At 39.4% G+C, this 9,967-nt stretch overlaps 2 protein-coding genes across 13 annotated transcripts in view; both read left to right on the top strand.

Moving 5' to 3' along the window:
- Nucleotides 1–1,266: 1,266 nt before the first annotated feature.
- LOC125384445 lies at nucleotides 1,267–2,921 on the top strand. The gene is made up of 3 exons (XM_048403684.1): nucleotides 1,267–1,429; nucleotides 1,862–1,935; nucleotides 2,376–2,921. Exons 1-3 carry the CDS (start codon nucleotides 1,396–1,398, stop codon nucleotides 2,757–2,759), a joined length of 492 nt encoding a protein of 163 aa, XP_048259641.1. The 5' UTR covers nucleotides 1,267–1,395; the 3' UTR covers nucleotides 2,760–2,921.
- A 4,632-nt stretch (nucleotides 2,922–7,553) lies between these two features.
- Nucleotides 7,554–9,967, top strand: part of LOC124115402 (mitogen-activated protein kinase kinase kinase kinase 5-like) — a 104,668-nt gene continuing 102,254 nt past the window's right edge. For all 12 annotated transcript variants that reach the window (XM_046476373.2, XM_046476372.2, XM_046476369.2 and 9 more), the window contains exon 1: nucleotides 7,554–7,752. In XM_046476373.2, coding sequence (XP_046332329.1) covers nucleotides 7,663–7,752 — 90 coding nt within the window. In that variant the 5' untranslated portion in view covers nucleotides 7,554–7,662. The remainder of the gene's footprint in view (nucleotides 7,753–9,967) is intronic.

Raw genomic sequence — 9,967 nt, 5'->3', positions numbered from 1 at the left:
GGGCTTCACCAGGGTGACAGACATCTACGGTCTGAGTCCCTTTAGTAATTCCTCATTAGGATGACACGCCTGTGACCAAACAACTAAAGTGATAAACCCTACTCAACTATACAGGATTTCATAAAACAGACTTTGGTCAAATGTGTAGGCTACTAATTACAACCTAACCTGAGTTACAAAGAGCGTTTCTTCGTTTTAACGTTTATTCACGTGTTACATGGACGAGGTATTTATTTGTTTGTATACGATGACATGCGTTAAATAAGTCAGCGAGCCTGACCACCCGATCGCGTTAGTCGCCTCATACGACAAGCATGGGTTGTTAATGACCTATTCTAACCCGGATCTTCTAGTCAGTGTTGTGATTCCTTCTGGAGCCTTAACCATAGTCCTGCACCATGAATGTTGAATATATGTATTTTTTTAAATACAAAACCTATCTATCTATCTATCTATCTATCTATCTATATAAGTCTAGCCAGCTCGGAAAAATTATTTGTTTTAACTTTAGAGGAGAGCAATGTATTTTGTAATAAAAGATTATAATAGACAAAATGTAAGTCTACCGTAACTATTATGATGAGAGATGTGAAAGTTCCTCCGAGATTGTCGTAAGAGGCGACTAACGGGATCGGGTGGTCAGGCTCGCTGACTTGGTTGATGCATGTCAACGTATCCGAATTGCGTAGATCAATGTTCATGATGCCAATCACTGGATCAATCACAACAATCCTCCGAGATTGCTTTGTGGAACGGGCCCCTGGTCCAAGCAAAGCATACTGTGTGTTTTGTCCTGTAGTCTTGACACGTCAAATATTCACGCTATCCTACACGGAAACTGAGTAAACGTTTCCCGCCTTTTCCCCTTGACAGATCTTGTCTCCCTTTGATCATTGTCCAGGACAAACATAAACGTTTTTCGTGTTTCTTTTAACAAATATTCTCATAATAAATTAAGTATCTCGTATGTTTGTTTGTTTGTTGTTTAACGCCGCACTCAGCAATATTCAGGCTATATGACGGCGCTCTGTAAATATTCGAGTCTGGACCAGACAATCCAGTGATTGACATCATGAGCACTATATATGTGTGAGACAAAGATAAAGTTTCTTTTAAAATGTTGTTTACGTCTTTCCAACGATTACTTATGCCAATGTGCCCATGTAATTTTCTAAAAACCCATAACAAATATGATTTAATAAATATCTAAAAAGAACATTGAAGTAAGTACTGCACCTTCCTAACCCATGTGCCCAATAACGTGATCTCGTGAGACCGATGTCGCCATGGTGACTGTTTTCAGTTCAAACGACGCCATTGTTGTTGTCAGTTTACAGTTACAAATCACGTCTCTTGTACTGTTTTCTCTTGCCCATCATTGTTCTATTCTCCATCATGTTTGCGAATGTTGCAAGCGCGTTTCACCAAGGTATATTATCTGTATTTTTTATGTTCTGGTTTGATTGTTTTAAGATTTCTTTTGCATTGCATACCCTTGGTATCAGCGGAAGATTTGTTGATGGGGCCATTCTCGGCCTGAGTACCATCGATATGTACGGTTACAAATACATCATATAAGTGGGGTCTTTGGTTACCTCACGTCCACATCCTTCCAAAACGTTGGGCCCCTAATCTTTTATCTCGTTGCTTTTGTTAACTTGATTCACTCACAGATATGTCAACAAGAGGCCACAAAAACAAGGCTAAAATTCTGAACCCCGAGGTGTCTATGGGTTAATACTGAGTACTCCCCACGATTGAGTGAAACAATAAACGTATCTTATGTCTGTGATTTTATTTTGTCTGTCAGTTGATCATTTGTGTGCGCATGTATACATATTTATGTTCCTCGCTATCACAGCTCGGGATGAGTTGAACCGCATGCAGAGACACAGCCTGGCTCTCTCCCACCCTGACACTCCAGTCCCCCTTCCAGTAGGTCATCATGTTTAGTGTTGTCATGGAGTTGCTTGACTCTGATGTTTTCTCTGTCCAAATGCCTCGTCAGTTTCTGATACATTTCAACAAGAAGGACAGTGACATGTTTCGGTTTCGAGTTTTATTCTTTAGCATCATACTATGGTCACTGTCGTTATCTATCCAATGTGTGCTTTTACAGAACGTTTTCCACCTCTGTTTTACCCTGTTAATTTATCCCACTCTTAGCCATAATGCTAAAGCTTACTCTTATCTTTTACTGATGCCATTTTCAAAACGCTAAACAAAATTATGGTCAATCATATCAAAGAGCTATTCATGCATGCTTTCAATTTCATTCTATCTCAGCACATGTTCTTTCTCCGATCTAGATACCATTAATGCACTTAACTTTGCTCCGAAACAACCACTTTTCACCTTTTCTCTTTCCACCATAGGACCCCACCCATCGATTCAACTCCCATCCGCTAGCAGCCCCACCCGTCACCCTCACTCCTGTTTCCGACCCATCCCTCCAGTCCTCAGCTGTGTCCCTGGTCTCTACCGAGTGTGTTGCCATTGATCTGGGTGATCCAGTACACTCCCTCAGGCTGCCTTCAGTGAGCAAACCAGTAGAAATACCATCTCCATGTCAAGACATTGATCTAGGCGATCCCACAACATCCCAGTATCCATATATTCCAGTAGAATCACCACTGCCCTGCATTGTGATTGACATTAGCGACATTGAGCTGGAGGATACACAGCAAACCCAGTCATTCGTCGGATCATGCTTATACTCGGTGCTTAATTTCGTAAAAGAATTATTTTCTTTCTTTTAATAACAAATTTAACATCTAAGACTTTTTCGGATATTTTTAAGATATGATTTATTAAACTTTTGTCCAGTTATCCCTATGTGTTCATTTGATTATCTTTGTTTTGTGTTTTCATTTGGAGGTTTTATAAACTGTTTGTTTCTGTTCACTCTTCCTTTGTCTTTTTTTTAAATTTTGTAATTACAACACCTTCCTAATGAAGTAACTATAACTTGAAATATACATTACCACCATTTTACCATAACAACCACTGTGACACCAATTATTCAAACACGTAATACACAAAAATCCTCGATTGGAAGCATCAACACGGCCCCCAAACCCCCTCTGTGGGACATCGGCACCTAAACTTTGGAGAGACGGAGAAAGAGCGGAATAAAAAATATAGTATGGCACATTAAATCATTTACATGACAACATGTATCTTCACGCTGTCGAAAGAATTAAATGTCCTACCTGGACGAATGCCGGTACATTTTGAAACAACAATGTCAACATTTCAAAATAACATAGGAAAATTAAAGATACTACACATGTACTTCTTCCTATAACAAAACCAGCGGGAGTTTCGGGTAAGAATAGAGGTCCACAGCAACCTATGTTGCCGTGATAGGTGACTAAATACATGGGTGGTCAGGTGACATGGTTGATTGCTTGCCATGGTATTGATGCTCATGATGTCAGTCGATGTTCTGGCCCAGTTTCCATTGTTGACAAACTATCGTCATATAACTATATGACGTTTTGTTTGTTTGTTAAACAACAAACAAACAAACTACCGTCATATAACTTGACTATTACCGAGTGCGGCGTTAAACAGAATTCCCTTACAAGATTTCAGGGGGCGGTCGGGTAGCCTAGTGGTGCACATCTGCTTTTAAAGAAGAAAGATATTCTTTAATACTTCTTGTCAGCTACACTATTGATAAAGCGGCGCCAGACCTAACTCACTCACTCACACAAAATATACGCGAGAGCAGTTTTTGCACTATCTCACAGAAAGGGCCGCCTAGACTTGGCTTCAGACATTGCACAGTCACATGAGCAACAACGGTCTTCAGAGTAGCGAGCAAACGATTAAGCTGCCGGGTCACTGCTCCCGCTGAGACCCGCGTACAACTATCTATATTTACACCTTGTGAACGTGGGATACACACATAGAAAAAAATAACTTCTACATTTCGCTAAGGGACACCATTGGCTTCACACATTGAACGACCCGCTGGGGATTCCGGGTTGGAGTAGGTCCCCAGCAACCTATGCTTGTCCTGAGAGGCGACTTAATATTGTTCGGGTCATCGTAACCAGACGGCGTTGGTCGTTGCTCATAATGTCAACCACTGGTTTGTCTGGCCAAGACGCAGATGCCGATCCCTGTTAAGTTGCATTCCGAATTTCGCAATGCAGTTTGTTTGTTTGTTGTTTGACACCGCACTCCGCAATGTTCCAGCTATATGACGGCGGTCTGTAAATAATCCAGTGAGTGATATCATGAGCATCGATTGGGATACGATGACATGCATCAACCAAATCACCGAACTTGACCACCCGATCCCGATAGTCGCCTCTTACGACAAGCATGGGTTGCTGAAGACCAATTCTTACACGGATCGACCGCCTCCGTGGTCTAGTGGTAGAGCGTCCGCCCGGAGAGCGGAACGTCCGGGTTCGATCCCCGGCCGCGTCATACCAAAAGACGTTAAAAGATGGTACTGGTTGTTACCCTGTCTGGCTAAAACAAGGACTGGTCGGCTCGGAGTCAGAATACTGTGTCTGAGTGGGGTATTCATGTTAAACTGCGGCATGGTGTCTCCGTGAGCTAGCACTATAAATCGGCATCAGTCCGGACTTGTACAAGCAGCCACACAAACACACACACGTACATGCACGTCGCTATATAAGTGCAATAATCTTGGACGCGACGTTAAACCCAATTTCATCTCACCTCTTACCCGAGCTGATGTGTAGCCAGATACATATATACTCATATCAAATGCTTCTGAAAATAAACAATCGTATGAAAATACTTCCATAACGTTGAATTAACTTGTGTTCAAGAAGGAAACAAACGATGCTTGTACAAACTAATTAGAATCTAAAAATCCATACCGTATTAGCCATATTAAGCGCCGCACGAACAACCTAAAGACCTATCTAAGCGACCCCAACCGAGACTGAAAATTGACAGAATATTTACAGAAAACAGCTGTGTAAAAGGGGAATATTGTTCCCTGGTAACCTGTATCGAAAACGTTTAGTTTCATTGACGTTTGAAATAGGTTTGTTCACTCATTCTCTGACCACAAATTTAATTCGTTGTAAATGGCTTTAACAAGCGGTACCCTTTGTCAATTTTTTTAACCGCCCGGGCTCTTATTACGGCGAATAGGGTAACCTCAGCTCATGGGACTGACCATCCTTAATACATTCGTGACCAACTCGTGTTATTCCGGGACAAGCCGAATAGCGACTTCTTCTTGCAGGTTACGGAAAGGGGCGAGTGGTGACGAATGCCCTTAATAAAGCGCTCGTAAAATCTGAGAACTGGCACAGTTTTTATTTTATGATTGATTCATGTGTAGAAGTTTTACATTCAATAACTTAAAAAAATATTTGTCAGCGTTACTGTAACTTTAATAAAATCTCAACAGGCGTTTTATAGATGTTTACTCGGTACGTCCAGATAAAATATCTATTTACTGTGCTCGATATCAGATGTCGAGTAATTTATCAAATAGCGTTCATTGTGTGTGACAACGCGAAGCAACGACGGAGATAAAGCCTTTTAGGTTTTTAAAAAAACAAAACAGGAAGACTTGATCGATTAGGAATTGATATCTTGCTGTAAGTCTGAAACTTACGATCACAATCGAAAATGGAGCGCATTTTAACGTAAGCAAGGGAGAATATCACCATTTACAAATACTTTGTCTTGGTTTTTTAACGACAGTCAGCAATAATCCGGCTACATATCACGGTGGTCTGTGAATAATCAAATCGTGACCAGTATAAGTGGTTATGAGCACGCCGAGACTGTCGGGGTATGATGACATGCAATCAGGCCATCCGTTCAGTTTTGACTTTGGGTACAAGGGACCTAGATATTATATATTCCGGAACCACAACGGGATGTAAAATAATAGGTGGCGCCCATAAACACGTTATTGTCCTGACCAAAGTTCATAACTGGCGAACCCTCTGGCACGTGGAGGATGTGATGAGCAAGATCAGGATCCTTCGGGTTTTTGTTGTTTTTTTGTTTGTTTTTGTTGTTGTTTTTGTGTTTTTGTTGTTTTTGATTGTTGTTTTTATTTATTTATTTTTTTGTTTGTTTTTTTGTTTGTTTGGTGTTGTTTTGTTTGGTTTTGTTTTTTTGGGGTGGGGGGGTGGGGGGGTGGGGGGGGGGGGGAGGGGGGGGGAGGAGGAGGTACTGCGGTCTGTTGATAATCGAGTCTGGACCAGGCAAATCGATCTAGGCAATTGGAATACGATAACATGCATCTACCAAGTTAGACTAACATTTAGTCTCTGAATTGAACATATCGTACATAAAAAAACAGTTGTTCAGTTATCTTAATAAAAATATAATAAAAAGGAGCCCAGTGACTCTCTTCATTTTCAGATACTGCAGTGATCTAGACTTGCCAAACATTATAGACTTGCATGGGCTATTTTTGATATATATTTGTATCAAGGTCTGTAAGACAGACTACTACCAAGTCAGCTACCCGATCCCGTTAGTCGCCTCTTACGACAAGCATGGGCTGCTGAAGACCAGCTGTGACCCGGACATCCATGCGTCTGGGAAATGGTAGAGTGGTTGTGTGGGTGTATGTGGGGGCGGGGGTATTATAAGAAGTAACTCTAAACTTTCTCAAACTGAATGAAATGAGACAACAAAACACTCTATAATATTTCAGTAACATGCAAGACCTGACATTTATTATTTTCACAAGTACGATTATTAAACAACATAATATGACAAACATGGCATCCTTATTGAGAACGACTATTGGACACGTGTTGACCAGAGAACAGTGCCGTTTGGATTAACGGGGTTTCATTATATACAGGTAAGCCTTTCTCATTATTCGTGTGATTAGATAATACACACATATACATGATGGATTATACTCGTCATATAGAAAAAAAACAAAAAACAACAACATCGTGATATACTAGCATATGTCACCTGATCCGATATGAGTAGGCCAAGGGAATATTGATTCAAACATTAGGCATGTACAACGCTACATTATATTAGTCATTAAAAATAACACTTGGTTATGAAAAAGTCATACGAAGGCACATCGGCAAATTAAGGAAACTTGAGAAAGCGTTTTCAAATTATATTATAGATTGTTCTGAATATGGGCATATATATTACGTCATATTGATACTCGCACCTGCCATATTGTAAATTACGCACGTATCTCATTAAACAAAGGTATTTTAATTTTATAGACTCAATGAAAGCGTGATAAGTTGGCATTTCGCTTCACGGTGAATCATGACGTGATTTCGCTACTCGGTTACTGCACTGATAAGATAAATTACGCGTAATACGATAGGCGAGTCGACTGTCTAGAGCCATTCAAAATTGTAATAGCGCTGTTGCAGAGTTATTTCGATAAGAATTTCAATGATACAAAGTTACATTCAATATATACAAATCCCACTGTCACTGACGTACATTGTTGTTGAATAAACGTCACACTTCATAATTTGCATGACACATGAGGCGGCCCGGTGCATGCCCTGAATGATTGCCCAAGCACTTCAATGTGCCACTGCGCATGTCCGGAAATGACTGATCAGCCCTCTGAGAAACAGTTAACCACGAAGATGCAAAGAAAAGTGGTTAAATAACTTGATTAAGCAGGTTTTGGGCTTGCTGATTGCCAAAATGTCAGCGGATATTCTACGTAGGAACCCTCAGGATGACTTTGAACTTATCCAGAGAGTCGGAAGCGGAACATACGGGGATGTATATAAGGTTGTATGGCAAACTTGACATGAATATTTGACACAAATATTGAATAATTTCCTCCTGTTTCCCCCATGTAAACATGGTCTTTTAACTTGATGTTATGTCGAAAATAGGCGTGTGTATGGCAAGTGTTATGCCCGGTAATACGTGTATCCTTTTTTCTAACAAATATGTCGGAAATGTATAATACTCCTTTCATTGGAGCAGACGAGAGCATCCACAAAGGTAAGACTAAGAACTCCATCCGAAATGTCACAACTGTCAGTGGTATTTCATTTACCTGAGTTAAACTTTGGATTTGTTTTTCATTACTATGTCAGAATAAGGAGTATCGCTTATAGTCTTTTGGGGGATTGGGTAGGCTGGCTGTTTTGAAACTGTTATCTCAGCAAATTCTCAAGGCTGACAGGCCGTCAGGTGTTTATGTATGTAACAGAACGTTTCGGTGGATTGTCAACAACAGTCAATTTGAAATCATATAAATTTTTCAAATATTTGTCATTTCATTCAGAAACTGTCAAGAAATTTTGAACAATTAACCTTGCCAAAGTAACATGGACATGATGGAACAGTGACAAATATATTTATGATATTTTGATGAATAGTCATATTAAACTCTCAGAACCTGTATACATGGTTTAGTTTCCTGTTACCAAGTAAATATTTAAGACTACAAAGGAAACGATTGTTCTATTTGAACTCATAAAGACAAATATTACTATTAGTACTGTTTAGGAATAACAGTGGAAGGTATTTGTTATTGAATACAATACAACACAATGAGCACACATGCTAAAGTGTTGGTACATTGATATCATGATTTATAGTCATGATAGTAAAACAAATGTTATTGTGTTTTTCTGAAAAAGTTATTTGTTGTTAATGTATGGTACAAATTAGCAGTTGGTAAGTATTATCATGATAATAAATAGTAATTACATGATTAGCACACCATTAGGTTAGGTATGGGTTGTAATGGGGAGTGCCTGTTTCGCTTCATAATTGTTCTCCCCATGGGTCGTTGGAACATTTACGAAACAAATGAGCGTGAAATCCTTTTGTTCCCACCATCATCATGTTATTCATTCATGGAAAAACGTGTGTGGAATTCTGTAAGATTTCTATACTGTTACATCACTATTTATAAGTTTACACAAAAGTCAAGGGTTTCTTGTCATAACCCTAATGTTATAATGTTAAAATTGAAGAAAAATTTAGGGGGTATCAATTTAGATCCAATGCTATGGCAGCAAACCTCACAGACACCCACCCACCCCCCCCCCCCCCCCCCCCCACCCCAGACAACCCCCCTACCCTTCCTCCTTAATTTCGAACACATTCCATGTGTATCCAGATGCTAGTACTCTGTTACTCATGAACAATCCTCACATAACACTGAGTCATGTTGTGATCACTCATGCATGTTAACGTTATTGTTATGTATACAATCTGATTTCAGTGAAGATTGATTACATAAACATTGGTAATGTGTACATGTTGTAGGTGTAATATTATACTAATAGCTAATGTACGGGGGTTTTTTATTCATTGACAATGGTAAGATTTTGTTTCTTTTTTCTTTAACATGTTGAAACAAAATGTAAATGTAACAAGAAAAAAAACATTATTTAGATGATTTCCAAATGCTAAGCAGAAATGGATTTTTTCCCTGATCAGTTATATGACTTTTGTTCAGCTTTTTATCAGCATCATCGATGACTATCAAACCCTTTGTGTAAACAGAGTCTTGCTTCTTATTGTTAGCATGGTTCATAACCATGGCAACAACGGTTGGTTTGGTTTGTTGTTTTAAGCCCCACTCAGCAATATTCCAGCTATATGACTGCGGTCTGTAAATAATCGAGTCTGGACCAGACAATCCAGTGATTGATATCATGAGCATGGATCTACGCAATTGGGATCGATGACATGCATCAACCAAGTCAGCGAGTCTGACTACCCGATCCCGTTAGTCGCCTTTTACGACAAGCATAGTCGCCTTTTATGGCAAGCATGGGTTGCTGAAGACCTATTGAATAATAATAATAATAATAATAATATTAAAGCTGATGAAGATGATGATGTAGGCTACTAGGTAATCACAAACAACACTAGTGAATGTCTGATGATATTGATGTAAAATGCAGGTACTGACATCTTTGTCACATGTATCAAACATGATATTATCATGGTAATATATATTATAATCTGAGAAGTAACA

The sequence above is a fragment of the Haliotis rufescens genome, unplaced genomic scaffold, assembly GCF_023055435.1.
Source record: "Haliotis rufescens isolate VD_foot unplaced genomic scaffold, xgHalRufe1.0.p SCAF_3, whole genome shotgun sequence".
In the NCBI taxonomy this organism is placed as follows: domain Eukaryota; kingdom Metazoa; phylum Mollusca; class Gastropoda; order Lepetellida; family Haliotidae; genus Haliotis; species Haliotis rufescens.
Note: the sequence above shows the minus strand (reverse complement) of the source record. Positions and strands in the feature narration are given on the sequence as shown.

Bases quoted from the DNA above. Each gene is read 5' to 3' on its own strand.
- LOC125384445 (XM_048403684.1), top strand. From the start codon at position 1,396: ATGTTTGCGAATGTTGCAAGCGCGTTTCACCAAG. The intron at 1,430-1,861 runs GTATATTATCTG...TCGCTATCACAG, and splicing joins TGCAAGCGCGTTTCACCAAG to CTCGGGATGAGTTGAACCGC. The intron at 1,936-2,375 runs GTAGGTCATCAT...TTTCCACCATAG, and splicing joins ACACTCCAGTCCCCCTTCCA to GACCCCACCCATCGATTCAA.